This window comes from Barbus barbus (assembly GCF_936440315.1).
Source record: "Barbus barbus genome assembly, chromosome: 43".
NCBI lineage: Eukaryota > Metazoa > Chordata > Actinopteri > Cypriniformes > Cyprinidae > Barbus > Barbus barbus.
Window position 1 is genome coordinate 2,472,862 of NC_136721.1, and position 18,391 is coordinate 2,491,252.

General features: G+C 38.0%; 1 protein-coding gene across 1 annotated transcript; it reads right to left on the reverse strand.

Annotated features, from left to right (window-relative positions):
• Window positions 1-775: 775 nt before the first annotated feature.
• On the reverse strand, window positions 776-13,828 carry LOC306862020 (5-hydroxytryptamine receptor 2A-like). The gene is made up of 5 exons (XM_079404601.1): window positions 13,783-13,828; window positions 12,712-12,773; window positions 7,803-8,239; window positions 6,301-6,501; window positions 776-3,829 (listed from the first exon to the last, which is right to left on the reverse strand). Exons 3-5 carry the CDS (start codon window positions 8,098-8,100, stop codon window positions 3,261-3,263), a joined length of 1,068 nt encoding a protein of 355 aa, XP_079260727.1. The 5' UTR covers window positions 8,101-8,239; window positions 12,712-12,773; window positions 13,783-13,828; the 3' UTR covers window positions 776-3,260.
• Between the last annotated feature and the right edge of the window lie 4,563 nt (window positions 13,829-18,391).

Here is an 18,391-nt window from a genome sequence, read left to right on the forward strand (position 1 = left end):
ATGAAAACGCACGCTCGCGTTGCCTGGGAAGCGTCGCTCGTCGCTGTGCGCTGCAGAGGCGATGCCACTGCGCATGCGTGCGCGATACCCACAGACCACCACCCCGTGTGTGTGTGTGTGTGAGAGAGAGAGAAAGAGAGGATGAACACTGACATGATGGATGAAATATGCAGAAATACACACACTTGAAGTTAAACACTAGTATTTGACATTCATGAATTGTCCTTTTTTATGCCCAATTCAACCTATAAGTCTTCCTATTTAACAGTTTGTATGGCTTGGGACAAAGAGGGTTTTCTTGTGGCCACTGTGGGAAAGCTTTGAGTAGGAGAGAGCTGTTGTATTGTATAGGCTTCGACCCATGTTTACAGAATAAATTACTTTTTTCCTACGGGAAATTTGTTAAATTTTAGTCGGTTAATCTAAATCTTTTTACGTCCAAATGTTGGTTCTTATGATTTATGGGGACTCTCCATAGGCGTAATTGTTTTTATACTGTACAAACCGTATATCGCCCTACCACCTGCCCCTCACAGAAAACTTTGTGCATTGTTAGATTTTCCCAAAAAAAAAAAAAAAAAACTGGGAACAACGAAAGTGTCCTCATAAATCACCTTCATGTTGTAATACCTATGTCATACCCATGTCATTATACAAATTTGTGTTCTCATAAACCATATAAACATGCATATGTATACATAGTATAAAATATGTATATGTATAAAAATGCCTCCAACTTAAGTGAAAACGTAAAAAAATAACAGCATTCATTGCAGACTGTTTCTTTATATAATTTATTTCAAATACAAACAGTTTCAATCAAGAACGAAGAACAAAAGTGTCACTATAATAAAGCATATAAAAATATTTTTATCATTGTTGAAGTAACCCCAAAAATCACTGGTTCAGAAAACAAATGTCCCGTTATAAACTGGCATTAACACAAACAGGCTTGATATCAGCTGAGAAAAGAAAACAGTGCAAGGAGTGTGTTTGCTCTGCTCTCTATCCTGTAGGCCTATATCATTAGGAGATATCATATACACTGTAAAAAAAAAAGTTGAGCCAACTTAAAATTTTAAGGCAACCAGCTTCAGCAGATTTTTGAGTTTTCTCAACTTGCTGTTTTAAGTTTATGCAACAAAAAGTTGAGAATCTCCTACAAGTAACTAATTAGTCACTTTTTTATGGAAAGTAGTGCACTTTTTAAATCTGCTTGCTTGATTGTTTTTAATATAAAAAAGTTCTTCTTTTACAAATGCAAAAGCCCTTTTATAACAAAAGTTAAATGAATACGCTTCAGGCTGAAGAAAATGTAAATTCATGTCTGTACAGTAAAGAGCGCAGCTCAAACAAACTGCATGAAGAATATGACTCAGGAGAAGAAAGTTCAGCACTATTCAGCAATAACACAAATGAAACAAATGTGTCGTTTTTACTTTGTATGATTGAATTGGATCATTAAAGGTCAGTAGCAAAGACACTGGTTTATAAAATGGGAATAAACATAAATGATAGTCTTATTTAACTTGTTATTTAAATGCATGTTCATATGCAGTAGCATCATGTTCACACAACGCCTCTGTACTTAACTCCAGATTTCTCTCAACATGAGGACAGGAGAGCTGTCAGTCAATACATGGGAAACTGGCGTTACTTATCTGAAAACGTAACTCATATATTTCCTTCTAAATTAAAAAAGTAATGCATTACTTTACTAGTTATTTTAAAAGTAATCTGATTATGTAACTCACCTTACTTGTTACCCTCAACATGTTTACAGGTAAATTTTTTAATTAAATGTGCGAGGCTTCCGGTCTCATCCACTTTAGCCGAACAACAACAATCCGTTATGCTGCTCGGTATTGTCATATAATAACATTTTATTATCATAGTCATGAACACACTGGTTTGTAAAGCAAACAGTTTTACTGTTCACTGCAGTTATATTTATAGCGGCTAATTAGAGCTGGGTGGATTACTGACATTGTAGTCCATTACTGATGACAGATTGCATGATAAAAACGGTAATCTAGATTACATGTAATGTATTCTGACTACTTTTTAGATTACTTTTGGATTACTTAAAAAACAACAACAAAAAAACCTTGGTTTAAACGTGCCATATTGATATAAAAAAGCAAAGAGAAAGAAAATGCATTCCGTTTTTTGATATAAACATCATAAAATGCATTAAACATGGGTTTTCCAAACGGGTCTTAATGTAAGAACTGCAGAGGGTTTGTGAGTTAAAAAAGCTAATAATTAATTAAATCATAAAAATGTCAAATTATTTAAACACTTGAACACTAAAAACAAAAATATTTAATTTGTTTACCTGCATGTCAATGTTACCATTAAGTGGCATTGAACAGTAAACATGCAAATGTGTTTTTAATTATTGAAATACATTCAAATTTATTTACACAACATTTGTGAATATATTCAAAGCTGAGGAAAATTTAAAAGAGTTCATAAATCAATGATTTATGAATGATTGTGTGAATAATATGTAATCATGTAATCCATAAAAAAGTAACAGTAATACTTACAAGCATTATAAAATGTAATATACTTGTCAGTCCTCTGTCGCGTGTGTCATATGTTCCCGCCTCTTGTGTCCATATTTGGTTCGTTTCCTGTCCTTGTTAGTGTGATCATTAGTTAATTGTTGTCCAGCTGTGTTTGTCTCGTTATCTATGATTTACCTGTGTATTAATAGTCCTGTCTGTTCAGTTTGATTTGGTCTGGTCTAGTCGTTACTCCCCGGTGTTCCTGTCTGTGTCAGCCTTGCCTTGTCCTGCCATGTCTTGATGTTATCAGTAAAGACATATATTTGAGTTTACATCCTCGTCTGCGTGTTCCTGTGTCCGTGACAATACTCTAATTACAAGTTTTTTATTTCTGGAATTTGATTACATAATTCAGATTACATGTAATAATTTAATACCCAGTTCTGCAGCTAATGAACCAGAAGTCTCGCAAATTCACACAAATAGTAGCTTACTTCCACACTTCAAAATAAGGTAATGCTTTTCTGTGGAAAGATTTGTAATATCCAGTAACACAAGAACAATAACTTTTAACTCACACCAAACATTAATGACTTTGTTAGTCATTAAAGGGAAAGTAAGTTTGGCCGCCTCATATTAGAAACATGTAGATAGGCTACAAGATGGTCAACTAGCGAATTAGACATTAAACAATCGACTTGTCGATTAATCAGTTTTAACCATTATGCTGTAACTGTGTGAATGTTATCAGATGGCCTGATATTTACATTGTAGATAGCGAGCGAAGGCTTGTCGATACGTCTTGTTGAAAAGCGTGTAGATCAGAGGATTCACTCCAGAGGAGATATATCCCACCCAGACAAAAAAGTGAATGAGGTTATAGAGATGCTCGCTGCAGTTGTCCTGACAGATGGCGATCAGCACATTGGTGATGAAGAACGGACACCACATGACCAGGAAGAGAAAAAACACAATCCCCAAGACTTTGGAGGCTCGTTGCTCATTGTTCAAAGCTTGAATCATGCCTCGTCTGCTTTGGCCTCGTGGCTTTTTCTTACTGTTAAGCAGACTCGTGTCACTTATCTGAACAGAGGACTGTTTGGAGTGGCTCTTGCTCTCTTGCGGGAAGGAAGCGCTGTGCCTCTGGAGATCACGGAGAGTGAGGTAATAGCAGACCACCATGATGATCAGAGGAACGAAGAAGGCCACGGATGAGCCAACAAGTACGAAACGAGGCTCGTTCAGGGTGCAGGTGCCGTTTACAAACACCTTCTGCTTGTCCTGGAGACCCATTACTGGAATGGGCAGTGACAACACTGCAAGAAAAATGAAGAATCAGCTTAGAAAGCATGTTTTAATCCATTGCATCCCACGTCCTCACATCCATGTGAACATGTTTACTGCTGTGAACAGTCACACAAACCTATTTAATTCCAGTCTGCTCAACTTGAAAAATAAAGCTGTCAAAAGACAATTTAATACATATAATTTATAACACATAACCATTATGAAATTGCTGATTTCAAAATGTTAAATGAAGCTTAAAAATGTATTAAAAATAATAAATTCTCGGTTTATCATGTCAGTCTCCCCCCACAATTAGCAAAACATATGCTATATTATTTTTTGTCAATTTTGTAGCGTCTAACTGATCAATTTAAAACTGCTTTTCACTGTAGTTTTAGTGAAACAATAGCGAAGAATAATAAATCTAGACTTTAAAAAAAAAAATTTGTTTGTTTGTTTTTAGAAAAAGCATGCAGTTTGTTTCATTGTATGTTTAATTACATAAGTTTACTATATAATACCAAACCAAGGGTATAGGTAGAATGCAAGCCAGATCTGAAATGTAAAGGTAATGACAGACTTTTAGTGTAAAGCATAAAAACTGGCAAAAACAAGGCATGCTGATTGACAACAGCAAACGGAAGAGTTTGAGATTGTTGCTATTTTGCTGAACAATGACAATAATAAATGAATAAATTTAGCATGTTTTGTTGTTGTTGTAATTCTTCCACTACTGGTGCAGAAATCTTACAGAGCAGCTTTAACTGGGCAGTATAGAGATACTTCAAGATGAGGTCACATGCATGGGTTTCACTTTGGTGCTTGCTGGTTGTGACCTTATTATGTAATTAGGTTAAGCATAATTTAATTTTCATTGTTTAAACTCACTCTAAAAAACAACAGTTCATTATTGGCATCTGCGGGTCCATCAACAACCTTTAACATCCATGGAACCTTTACATTGCACAAAAGGTTCTTTATAGTGGAAAAAATACTTCAGATTAATAAAAAATGGTTCTTTAAGGAACTGTTCACTGAAATGTTATTTGCAGAAATTGTTCTTCTATGGTTTTGCTGAAAAAAAAAATGATTTTAATTTATTTTATTTTTAAGAGTCTGTTATGTATTGTTCCAGAGATCAATGCTAGAGCATTTGCTCATTTCAGGTCAAAAGAGAAATGGCCAAAAAAAAATTATGATTTAAATTAACATTACTATAGGTGGGAAGCTCACAGAAACAGGGTCAGAGCGCTTGCCTGACTGCTCACATTATTGCTCATCATCATGCTGAACGAGCGGAGGAACAGCTGCAACATCCTGAAACCTAATCTAGCAGTGCTTTTCAGATTCAGAAGCTGCTGATAAATCTAGAGCAGGGGCCGGAAGCCTGTGGCAAGATGTGAGCGATCATTAATACCAAGACCTGTAGGGTCACAATACTATAAAAAATTATAGCAACTGCTAATCTGTACTCTCAGTTTATAAACTGATTAGTACCCCATTCCCTCATTACAACAATTTGTGTGCAGAGATTTGTAAATCCCAGTTTAGCAATCTGAAAGCTATCATTAATCACCTGTACACTGGGGGAAAAAATGGTGTAGAATCTTGACTTTAACAGTGTAGAAATAATTACAAATAAATGGCAAATAACACGTTGAATTAAATGTGAAATTTTGAAGTCGAAAGTATTTTCCTGTAAGACATAGTCCAGTCATTTTACAACTTCATTATTTTTTATTCAGAGTGTAAAACACGTTCAGTGCAGCATGGCAACTTTGATTGCTTTTTGTTACAGAATATATTTTAATTTATAAACATAAAAGTGCAGCACAAATTGTCGTAATGAGAGCAAAAGAGAATTGAGTTGAAACATTACTCTTGGGCAAGCAGTATTTCTGTATTTCTCTCTTGTAAGTCACTTCGGATAATGAATAAATTGGAAGTGAATAAATGTCTTTATTTTAAGTCAGTAAAAGTAACATCAAAAATTGTAATTGTAACCAATGTTAAGATCATATTATATCAGAAATGGTATGTATATGGCATTTTAAATAAACAATTAATAATTCATTATTCAGCTATATATAATGAGGTTTAAAGGGACAGTTCACCCCAAAATGAAAATTCTGTCAAGTTTGTGTTTTTTTTTTTTGGTAGGGTTGCATAGGGGCAGAACATTTCTGTAAACTTTCAGAAAATTCCCAGCATTTTCTGAAAGTTTCTCAAATGTCTGGATTTTGTGATTAAAAGTGAAGCGTGTAATTTCTCAATGTTAAAATACTTTTTTCATTTGTTTAATTTTGGAAGATTGAAAACTGTGGCACTATTTTTTCTTTTCTTTTTTTTTTTTTAATCCAGACAACGACAAATTAAATGTGGGTTCATTCATTCAAACAAAGATTTTTCTATGGTATTAAGGCTTTATTCTTGTTTTTTTTAAGCCTGGTGAAGGCCTGTGCTATCTTCTGTAACTCTGAATTGGATGCTTCATTCTCACCTATAGAAATGGTCCAGACAGAGATTATTTTGATCATGGTCTTGCGAAGTGTGTTGCTGCGGCTGTATTTGATTGGATTACGGATGCCGATATAGCGGTCCAGAGAGATGGCGCACAGGTGCATGATGGAGGCTGTGGAGAAAAGCACATCAAGGAAGATCCACATGGGACACAGCGGTTCAGGGAGAGGCCAGGAGTGATCTGGAAATGGACAACAAGAGGAGATGTTTCAGAGACACGAGCACAAACTGATAGAAGTAGAGTTGAGTGTCTGGTCCTTTTAAAAAACCATGGTAATATGTCACCCTGGACCACAAAACCAGTCTTAATGAGATTTATACATCATCTGAAAGTGGAATAAATAAGCTTTACATTGATGTATGTTTTGTTAGGATAGGACAATATTTGGCTGAAATACGACTATTTGAAAATCTGGAAAAAAATCAAAACATATCCAAATGATTTAAGGCATGACAGAAAAATCGATCATTTTGACCCATTCAATGTATTTTTGGCTATTGCTACAAATATACCTGTGCTACTTATGACTGGTTTTGTGGTCCAGGGTCACTCACACACACACACACACACACACACACATATATACAGTATATACACTGCCCTCCAAAAGTTTGGAAACACCCCTGGCAAAGTGTGGTTTTGGCTTCACCTTCCAACAAGACAATGACCCCAAGCACACTTCCAAGCTGTGCAAACCCTATTTGGAGAGGAAACAGTCAGCTGGCATCATGTCTGTCATGGAATGGCCTCCACAATCACCCGATCTCAACCCAATTGAGCTACTATGGGAGGAACTGGACCGTGATGTCCGTAAGAAGTGTCCAACCAGTGTGAATCATCTTTGGGCAATCCTTCAGGAGGCTTGGATTAATATACAGTACCAAGTCAATGTTTGAATAAACTGACAGCTCAGATGCCCAGATTATGCAGAGCTGTAATAGCTGCTAATGGTGGATATGTTGATGAATCGAAAATTTAAGTTTTTTTCTATGTATAAACTGTTTATGTAATAAAATATGTTTTCGTAGTTTATGTTGTGTATCAGTGCAAAATTATCACAAATGAATTCATGCCAATATTGTCCAAAACCCCACTTTTCTAGGGCGTTTCCAAACTTTTGGAGGGCAGTGTATATATTACATTTACATTACATTACATTTATGCATTTAGCAGACGCTTTTATCCAAAGCGACTTACATTGCATTCAAGTTACAGTTTTACATTTTATCAGCTCTTGCTTTCCCTGGGAATCGAACCCATGATCTTGGCGTTGCTAGCGCCATGCTCTACTATTTGAGCTATAGGAAAGCCTATATATATATATATAGCATAAAGACAATGAAGCCCATTCAATGACAATTTTTTTTTTATCCATAAGAAAACTATTACTGTTATGTGAATGAGATTTTTTTTAGACATTTCTTGACGGCTTTTGTGAGACTCATCCACTATAGGTTTCCTATAAAAAAAAAAGTACTTACTGTAAAGAATACTAATTAGTGAGGCTGGCATAACTAGGAATCCCACCAGCATGTCTGCCACGGCCAGAGAGCACAGGAAGTAGTTGGTGGCATTGTGCAGTTTGCGCTCGATGGACACGGCCATAATTACCAGTATATTCCCCGCAACAGTGAAAAATATAATCGCCAGAATAAACAGGGCAGGCCAGTTCTTCCCCGTGGGTTGTGTGTCCTCTAATTCTGAGAGGTTGGGTTTGAAATAGCTGTGGTTGAGGTCCAAAGAGACATTCCAGGGAAGAGTAACGTCCAATAAGGCCATTGTGGTAGAAGTAAAGCTGAAGTCTGATAGGGTTCTCAGCAACTGTCAGTATTGTTTCTGTGCGATCAGTCTCAGGTGTCAACTGACTTCAGGCCGTCTTTGTTAGAACTGCTTACTCTTGTGGTTATGCGTCCTACACCTAAAACAGACGGAAATACTGGTCAGTGTGTGTGTGTGTGTGTGTCTGTCTGTCTGTGTGTGTGTGTGTGTGTGTGTGTGTGTGTCTGTCTGTCTGTGTGTGTGTGTGTGTCTGTCTGTCTGTGTGTGTGTGTGTGTGTGTGTGTGTGTGTCTGTCTGTCTGTGTGTCTGTCAGACTGACTGACTGCACACACACACACACACACACACACAGATAAATAGATAGATGTTTTAGGTTTATTTCATTCTTGTGAAGAGACATCCAAGCAATTACTACCAAATATTTACACGTAAATATCTGTTTAAACTCAGAGTGAAATGTCTTGCTTCTTGTAGGAAAAAGATCAGACATTAAACTCTTTAAGTCTTATGAGTTGCATAGTTAAGCTCTAGCTTCTACTGTATTGTATCTGATAGCAGATATTCTGATTATATTATCTGGAAGACATCTTCATACCTGTGCAATTCGTAAGATATAACTAGACCAGACTATACTGAGCAGTACTGCTTGCATAGCAGTCACAAATGATGGATCACGACACGACTGAGTCACTTTGTTAAAGCTTGCAAAATTAGACCACCATTCGATGTACAATGTCAAATCTGGGTCGTAAAGCAAAACCAGTTAAGAGTCACTGGACTACAAAATGTCTTAGTCTGAATTAACCACAAATCCTGAACCCCAGTCTCTATGTAGAATGAGCACTGTATTATTACAATTATAATTATTAATATAACATATCACACTTAATGTATCACGTTACATTGTATTTGAATGTTGCACTTTACTCTGTACTGTTATACATACTTGTTACATCTGAATTTGGAACTCATCTTGAATACTGTATTCTGTATAAACACATATAGACCTTAGTCAATTCATATTAAATGTTATATGTGAGGGATATACTTACAGTCTTTACAATGACACGAGCTGTATAAAGTCTTAAAACTTTCAAAACAGATTTATAGTCTAGTTAAAGTTTTCTGGAAAGATTTTTCATCAGCTAAACAACTGGCAACAGTTCAATCCTGTACTTCCGTCCCTCACAGCCTTGTTTTCATTCCTGCCTAAGATGAAATATGATGCTACCCTGACTAAGGTCTGTGATATTTGAAAAGTGTGAGTGGGGGCAAGATTTTCAATAAATAATGATTTCAATTTCTATCTGTTCCTCATACACAGCTATCTAGACTTGGAATATAAGTCTACATTTATGGTATTTACATTACCGTACTGTACATACATTACATGCACCACTGTATGAAAGAGTAACATCAACATGATACTTTATGGTTTCTATGGAATAAACATCATAAGGGTGTGAACCAACATGAGGGTGAGTAAATAATGACAGAACTTTCCTTTTTAGGTAAACTGCTGCATGTGATTTTTTTCTTCACACTTGGATGACGAGGAGCGTAAACAGACGTGACTTGATTTGCATAGCTCACAGTAATTTGCCTTTTATCACTAAGAAATATATGTAGTCGAATATATTTCTTGATATTTCACTTATTGCCTGTGGCAAAAGATGAGTGATTGTCAAAATCCATGCTTATTATATGAAATAAGGATGTGATTCACAATTGCCCAATTGATCATAGGACCGATTTAACTGGAAAAACTCTTTATATGCAAATAATGTCTTGTCTTTTGGATGAGACGTTAAACCGAGTTCCTGACTCTCTGTGGTCATTAAAAATCCCATGGCACTTCTCGTAAAAGAGTAGGGGTGTAACCCCGGTGTCCTGGCCAAATTCCCTCTACTGGCCCTTGTCTATCATGGCCTCCTAATAATCCCCATCCACTTGATTGGCTCTCCTCTCCACCTGTAGCTGGTGTGTGGTGAGCGCACTGGCGCCGTTGTGCTGTGGCTGCCGTCGCATTATCCAAGTGGATGCTGCACACTGGTGGTGGTTGAGGAGAGACCCCCACATGATTGTAAAGCGCTTTGGGTGTAGCAATACACAATAAAGTGCTATATAAATGCATCATTCATTCATTCATAACGTAACCAGGAAAAAAAGTAAAGAAAACTACTTTAGTAGTCTTTCTTTAGTCTTTAATACTCTTTAAGTAACAAAAGAATGGGGATGAACCCGCGAGCAAAACCGAATGACAGAAAGCAAATACTCACAATGCCTGCTTAAGCAAACTTTCCTGATCTGCTACCCTCTCTGCATTTAAGCACTCTGCCAAGAATGCCAGTAGGGCAAGGAACTAGTTTAGCAGCATGTCGGTTCAGCCCACAAAGATTAAACATCAGTGCAAAGCAGCACTTGTGCACTTGACTCTCAAAGAAGGTTCATTAAACAAATATTTGAAAACAAATATTTTTTGAGTCATCTTGATATTTTCTGGCTAAATGTGAAGCAGGAAGTATGTTGTTCAAGGAACTTGTGAGTAGGGGAGCTTTTTTGAAACTTTTGTTTACAGACATGTGAAATAAATTTGGTGACACTTTACTTTATATAACGTATTATAAAGAGTTATTAAAGGGTATAATGCATTATAATTATTCATAATGTGCACTGTAATACATATTTTGTCGAAAAAAAAATTATAACCAAATTTAAAATGCATAGTGTAACAATGAATTGATAAGTGTTATAATGTACTAACTGTGTTTACAATTATTAATGCGGTGCATTTCAAGGCATAATTAATGCATTAAAACTACTATATAATAATGCATTATACAAAAAGGGTTTAAAGTAAAATGTTACCATAAATGCTCCTTAATGGATTAACAGTGCCATGGTATGCAAAAGTGTTTGAAAATATATGGATTTTTGCATAAAATACGGACCGTTCTTCATCTAAGTTATAGACAAACACAATCTGACTAACCAATAACATGCACACAAAAGAGTGATTGTTGCATGCAAGCAAAACCTGTTCCCATCTGTAAAGTAGGTTGGACGGAGCATCATGGTTTAATGCTGCTTTGCTGCTGCTTCAGGGTCTGGAATCAGTGAATTCAAACGTGCATCAAGATATTCATGACTTCAAGCTTTAGGGAGGCTTGGTGGTGCAATAAAACAATGACCCAAAGCACACAAGGAAATCAAATAAAGTATGGCTGAGTCAAATGAGATGCATAACCTACAACCCTGAAGTACTGATAAACTTAAAGTTTATCTGAAAGGATCTACAGGTTACATTCAAGGGTCCACTTTCCTTTTCCAAATGATTGCTCAACATACAGTATATGCAACAAAGATGTGAAAAGTATTTTTGTGTTATTAGTTTAGTGTTTGTGTATAATTAAGAGTTAAATTAAGATTAGATTTTTATGAGTAAACGATGCAGAAATCCTGATATTTTCAAAGCGTTCACAAACTTACAGCCTATTATGTACGTTATGTATGAATTAGGTGAGTCATGTTCACTGCTGGCTGCCAATATTCCTCTTTTGAGATGAAGTTTTACAATCATACCAAACCGGTTACAAAACAAAAAAAGGGCATGCTGGGACATTAAAGGCCGGATTCACTAAGAATGAAGTTAAGGCATTCCTTAAGACAAATGCCAAGATGTTTGTAGGATTATTTATAAGTACTGTAAATTTCTTGATTAATTCTTCTCTCAAAGATTTTCATAAGAACATCTTTCTTTCTTAAGAAGAAAACAAGAGGCCTCAAGAATACCACAATACCACAAACACGCTTTGTCACTTATAAAACATTGCCTTAAAACCACTAACAAGTTACAACCGTTAGCATTACACAGCATTTTCTTCTGTAAAATGTCTTTACAAAACAAGAATGACACTCAGAATTCACCACAGAATATGTTGCATGGTCTAAATTTACTTGTGTAGATGAAATTGGGAGACAAACACCTGTGCTAGTGTTCAGCTACTGTACATCTAATTGTTTTGATAGTATTTAATTTGATTAGATTCAGAATATATTTCAGTATGGTGTTACTGTAGAATAGCAAACTGCTCTCTTATTCAGTTTTGTATAATGTTACATTTTGAACTTGGGTTAGGCAGTTTTTATGTAAACCGGCTTGGTTGCGTCTGAGTGAGAAAATAATTCATGCAATTTGAAAGATGTAGTTGTTCAATGCATTGTCATAAATGATTCAAAGGACATGTATAATAACAATAACAGTGCATGCTTATTTTTAAAAGAGTCTGTATCAGGATGGATAGGTTTGAATAACCCAATACCCTAAATAAACCTGAAATCTCTAAGGTTCTAAGAATAATTTTAGGGAAAAAATAACATTCTTAAAAAGGCTTTTTAGGAATACAAAAACATTGTTTCTAAAATAAGAACAGCGGTAAAGAAGAATTTTTGTTTCGTGAACCCGGTCCGAGGATGACTTCAAGAATACATTTGTAGCCTACATTGTCTTGTACAGTTATTGTATAGCTGTCATTGCCAGAGGAGTCAGATTTCTCATCATATGCAACTATGAATTTGGAAAAGATTAAAAGTCTCAAATGTATTTCTTACGGTTGCAATGATATCAGATTTCATCGTGGCTTTGGCCTCCTGCTGTGCTTGAATTGTACTTCCTGTGTAACATTCAGAAAACACATTTTCAATATTTTTCATAGTCACTGCAATTGGTTAATATATCATGAGCTTGCAGAGGCTGAACCCTGGTACAGTACAAGTACAAGCTGATGTTACTTCTCTGTAAAACATGAATAAACCTCTTCAGGATGAATGATCTGTGTTTTTGACATTTTTAACCTGACTTGAAATTTTTAAGTGACTTACCGAGCAAATAAAATTAGATGGCCTTAACTAAATTAAAATAAGTACATTGTGCTTATTGTGTTCATATAGTTTTTCGAAACACTTTTGCTGCTATTGAAGTGGGATACGGGTAAGGCTAGGGACAGGTTTAGTGGTATGGGTAGGTTACGATGTAAATCAACAATGTAATTATAAATGCAATTACAGAAATTAATTACAGATGTAAGTACAGTACATGCAGAGATTTTTTTGGTAACACTTTATTTTAAGGTGTCCATAATACAGAGTAATTACCTAGTTAAGTACTTAGTAGTAGTTCTTGTACTTACATGAAATAAGATGTACTTAACATGTAACTAAGTTATGGAACAGTTTGTAATTATGTAGATGGAATACTGTTACACATATGTAACAAACCGAGTCTGTTACACAGCTACTTATGAAACCAAAAGATTGTTACATATGTGTTGCAGACTTGATACAACGTAATTATAAATGTAAGTACACAGACATAAGCTACTTAAAATAAATGTGTAACTATACTGTACACCTTATCCAGCTGCACTTTAGTTTGATTTAACCCACCAGTACACAGCTTAAATACATGTAATACCTTTCTAATTACATTCATTTATTTTAGTTTAGAAGACAAATACATTTCTAATTGTGTCTGAACCCAACTGATAGAAAACACAACTTTATGCACGCTACCATTTAACCTTATTGAGACACTTCAGCTCAGGTCTCTCCTATTGTATGAATACTCCAGACTACACAATTCATCTCAATCAGATGAAGAACAGTATCCATACAGTCTCTTACCCTGATGCAGCTGCGCTGTGTTCATAGTGTCTTTGCCTCTCTCTCTGAGCGTGTTTCTATGGGGAGAAGTAGGAGTCACCGAGCGAGGGCAGGACATTACATGACAAACCTGCTGTTTCAGTTTCATCCATTCCTGACAGGACCAGTTTTAGTGTGTAGCCTATAACTACACTCTTAAAAATAAAGGTGTTTCAGGATGCCGCAGAAGAACCTTTTTGTCTAGATGGTTCCATAAAGAACCTTTCTGTTTCGGTTCTTCAGATTATAAAAAGGTAAGAAAGATATGGTTCTTGAAAGAACCTTTGACTGAATGGTTCTTTGTGGAACCGCAAATGATTCTTCTTGAGACATCGCTGTGAAGAACCTTAAGAGTGTAGCCTATTTATTATAGGCGTAGCTATAATAAGTGTATGTTTAATAATACAACAGAGGGTTGTAACTCCTGTTTCTTTAATATCTGTACATCTGTAGGCCTAGCCTAACGGGTTTTTTTTCGCTGTTTATCAAAAATAAATTTTTTCGTCCATTTATCTGCAATTAGGCTGTGTATTGCCTAAAATTCGCTACGTTACTCAACATTTTGTACTTGCATTTTGTTAATCAATTGTTCAAAACACCTTTCCCCAACTCCACCCTATTTTGTTTTAAGTAGCCTATTTAATTCACAAAATTTAATTAATTTGAGCGCCAATGTTTCAGAAATGAAACTTTTTCCACCAGGCAGCGCCATATAACCAGAGTTAGTGTGCAATGGGAGACAGAAAACTACTGTGCCAAATAATAAGAAAAAATTAAAAATGAAAACGAACAATGATGCCTGCTTGAGCATATACGAGTCAATTAGTCTGTTCGGACTGCAGGCATATTGGATTTTTTTCCTGAAATCAGCTCAGGCAGACTATCCGCAATATTTGTAAGCGATCAAGTGATTTGAACCAGATAAAAAGAAAAAAATAATTCCGATTAAAAATTAAAATTCCGATTTCACATGATATTTATTTATTTATTTTTGGATAATATATGAATGTGCAAAAACATTTTTTTTTTGTTGTTGTCAACAGTCTCAGGTAGCAGTACTCAACTAGCTCAACATCTAACTTTGTTTATAATTGCTATTTTAATTTGACCAATTATACTTCCTTTTATGTTTATGAAAGTACGCTTTTAAGTAGTCTGTTAACTGAGTACTGTTAATTATGATTTTTTTAATACTGCAAGTTGTAAGTTTTCTTTAAGCAAACTTAATATCATTTACTTTTTTTATGCACTGAAAAATATTTAAGCATGTGTTACAGTTATTTATCTTACCCTATACTTTACCTAATAAAATGTACTTTTAATTTTTTTTGTAAGGGCTCTGTGTATCAGTGTGATATTGACTGATCTAAAAGATGCCCCAAAACATTTTTGTGGTTCACAACAAAATAATATAGGTTCAGAATGACATGAGAATGGGCAGATAATGAGAGAATTTTCATTTTGAGGTGAACCGTATCTTTAAGAAACATGAACCAAAATAAACCTGTGAGGTGATCGACAGTCACCTTATTAAAAACCTGTATGGCTTACTTTCTTCTGCGGAACACAAAGAAGAAGAATGTTGGTAACCAAAGAGTTTCAGTCCCCTTTTACTTCCACTGTATTTTTGTCCTTACAATGGAAGTCAGTGTGAACAAACTGTTTGGTTACCAAATTATCTTCTATGCTCAACAGAATAGTCATAATTTGGTACAAGAATGAGGGTGAGTAAATGAAGACAGATTTTCATTTATCCATTTAAAAATCATCATTACAGTATCTACAAAGATGCATGATTTATTTGATTAAAATTCTTAAGTGACGGTATATTGGAAAAACAAATGCTCACCACTTGTTTTACTAGAACTCTCTGATGCACATTTAGAATGATGTTGATCCTGGATCAACATTATTGTCCAAAAATATGGACCTACCCCTATGCCTACCCCTAAACCTAACTCTACCCATAATTCATCCCTAAAATCAGAGGGAAAAGGTTGAATAACAAGGGTGTAGAAGCACCCAACTATGGTTGTAAGGCTAAAAATCGAGCATAGCATTAGTTCTGGCAGGTCACGTTAGTCAAGCTCACATCAGCTGACTCTCAGCTGATCCCCATCTTGTCACGAGGCCGGACTGCAGGTCTGCCCTTCCCCACCAGAGGTCGCCATCTCCCTTCCTCCCGGACTCCACTCACAGGATTACACGCATACACCTGTTTCATTGCACACACCTGGCTAATCATTACACCCACAGCTGATCCCCATCACCACGGACTATATAGCTTCCGCCTTCTCACCACTCTGTGTGCTTTCATTATATGTTTGTTACCCGTGATTCATGTCCTGCTTCATGTTCTGAGATCTGCTAATGTTATGTTTTGGTTTCTGTTTATTGTGCCGTGTTGGCCTTTGTGTTAGTTTGTTTTATTAAAGACACCTCCCTGCATTCTTGGACCCAGACCTCGTTTCTGTTACGTGACAGAATGAAAGCACCAAAGATGGGTCCAGCGGGGAGGTTATTGAACATGCGCCAGGGGGATCGGAGCGTGGAGGATTACTCCAAGGAGTTCATCGGGTTGGCTCGGCAGTCGACCGTTGAGAAGGAGTGTCTCGTGGTCTTTTTCTGGAGTGGTCTAGCTGAGCCGTTCAGGTCCCGAGCACCATACTGGGACCCTGAGGAGTCGTTGGATGGTTACATCGACAGGATTCTTCAGGTGAGCGGCTCAGCCTTCAGGGTGGAGTTAGCGGCGGAGATGTCGGCGGGGCACGCTCGCAGCGCTCCCGAGGCGGCGGTGGCCGCTCTCTATCCCCCAGAGGTGGCCGAGAATGCCGCAGCGGCGCCCACTGTGGAGGCTGAGTATGCCACGGCATCCCGCTCCCGGAAACGGAGGAAGAGACGGAAGAAGGCTTCCATCTCACAAGGCCAGGAGGCCTCCCAAGAGCTCACTGCTGGCCAGGAGGCCGTGTTAGAGCCACCCGTGCTCCTCGCCCTGCCGGCGCCACCCAGACTCCTCGCCCTGCTGGCGCCACCCAGACTCCTCGCCCTGCCGGCGCCACCCAAGCGCCTTGCCCTGCCGGCGCCACCCAGACTCCTTGCCCTGCCGGCGCCACCCGAGCGCCTTGCCCTGCCGGCGCCACCCGAGCTCCTCGCCTTGCCGGCTCTACCCGAACTTCTCGCCCTGCCGGCTCCACTCGAGCTCCTTACCCTGCCAGAGGCCGTTCCTGAACTCACTGTCTGCCCTGTCACGGCCACAGAGACCGTTCCTGAGCTCTCTGTTTGCCCTGTCACGGCCACAGAGACCGTTCCTGAGCTCACTGTTTGCCCTGTCACGGCCACAGAGGCCGTTCCTGAACTCACTGTCTCCCCTGTCACGGCCACAGAGGCCGTTCTTAAACTCACTGCCTGGTTTGTCCCTCCGGCCCCACCCTGGCTGGGCCCTGGGGTTCCTGTTGGGCTGGAGCCCCCCTGGTCCGTTCCTCCAGACCCGCCCTGGCTTCCTGCGCTGCCTCCATCTCCAGACCCTCTGCCCCCACACGGACCTGGCCCGCCACCCCTCCCCCTGTTCACTGTTTCACCCCCCTCCGTCTGGAACGTCTGGAAGCCGTTCCTTTAAGGTGGGGTACTGTCACGAGGCCGGACTGCAGGTCTGCCCTTCCCCACCAGAGGTCGCCATCTCCCTTCCTCCCGGACTCCACTCACAGGATTACACGCATACACCTGTTTCATTGCACACACCTGGCTAATCATTACACCCACAGCTGATCCCCATCACCACGGACTATATAGCTTCCGCCTTCTCACCACTCTGTGTGCTTTCATTATATGTTTGTTACCCGTGATTCATGTTCTGAGATCTGCTAATGTTATGTGGTTTCTGTTTATTGTGCCGTGTTGGCCTTTGTGTTTGTTTTATTAAAGACACCTCCCTGCATTCTTGGACCCAGACCTCGTTTCTGTTACGTGACACATCTACCTATAGGAATACGAAACCTAAGCATCCATATATAAGGTCGTCAGTATTATCAGCAGTTTTCCACAGGCCGTTATCCTCGTGGGCAGCACGCTCTGTTGCATTTCAGTCTTCCAGAGTTAGAGTCCCGGCTTGTCCCAAATCCCCCCCCCCACCCTCTCTCCCACTTCACTTCCTGTCTAGCTAGTGTCGTATCGAAATGAAACAAATAAAGAAGAAGATCTAGCATCTGTCAAAAGATCTCAAATGTATGACTGTGAAACAATAGGCCTATGTGTTATGATGAATACATGTGACTTGACATTGAATGCTTGAATGAGACAGTCATTTGTTGAATGAAACAAAAATCATGATTTTTCAAAAGAGAACCAGGTGTAAGGAAAATAAATACACTTTCAGAGCAGGAAACCAGGTCCTCCAACACACCCATGAATACACCTATCTGGGACTAAAAATCAGCTCAACAGGAAACTTCAATCTGGCTGTGAATGCACGGAAAGCAAAGGCACTGAGAGTCTTCTATATGATCAAAAATACAATTCAGTATCAAATTCCAATTCAAACCTGGCTAAAAATCCTAAAAGCAATAATCGAACCAATTGCACTATATGGCAGTGA

Coding starts and splice junctions, on each gene's coding strand:
- LOC306862020 (XM_079404601.1), bottom strand. CDS start 8,100: ATGGCCTTATTGGACGTTACTCTTCCCTGGAATGTCTCTTTGGACCTC. Junction 6,502..7,802: donor ACTAATTAGTATTCTTTACA/GTAAGTACTTTT, acceptor GTCCATTTCCAG/ATCACTCCTGGCCTCTCCCT. Junction 3,830..6,300: donor TGTCTGGACCATTTCTATAG/GTGAGAATGAAG, acceptor TTTTTCTTGCAG/TGTTGTCACTGCCCATTCCA.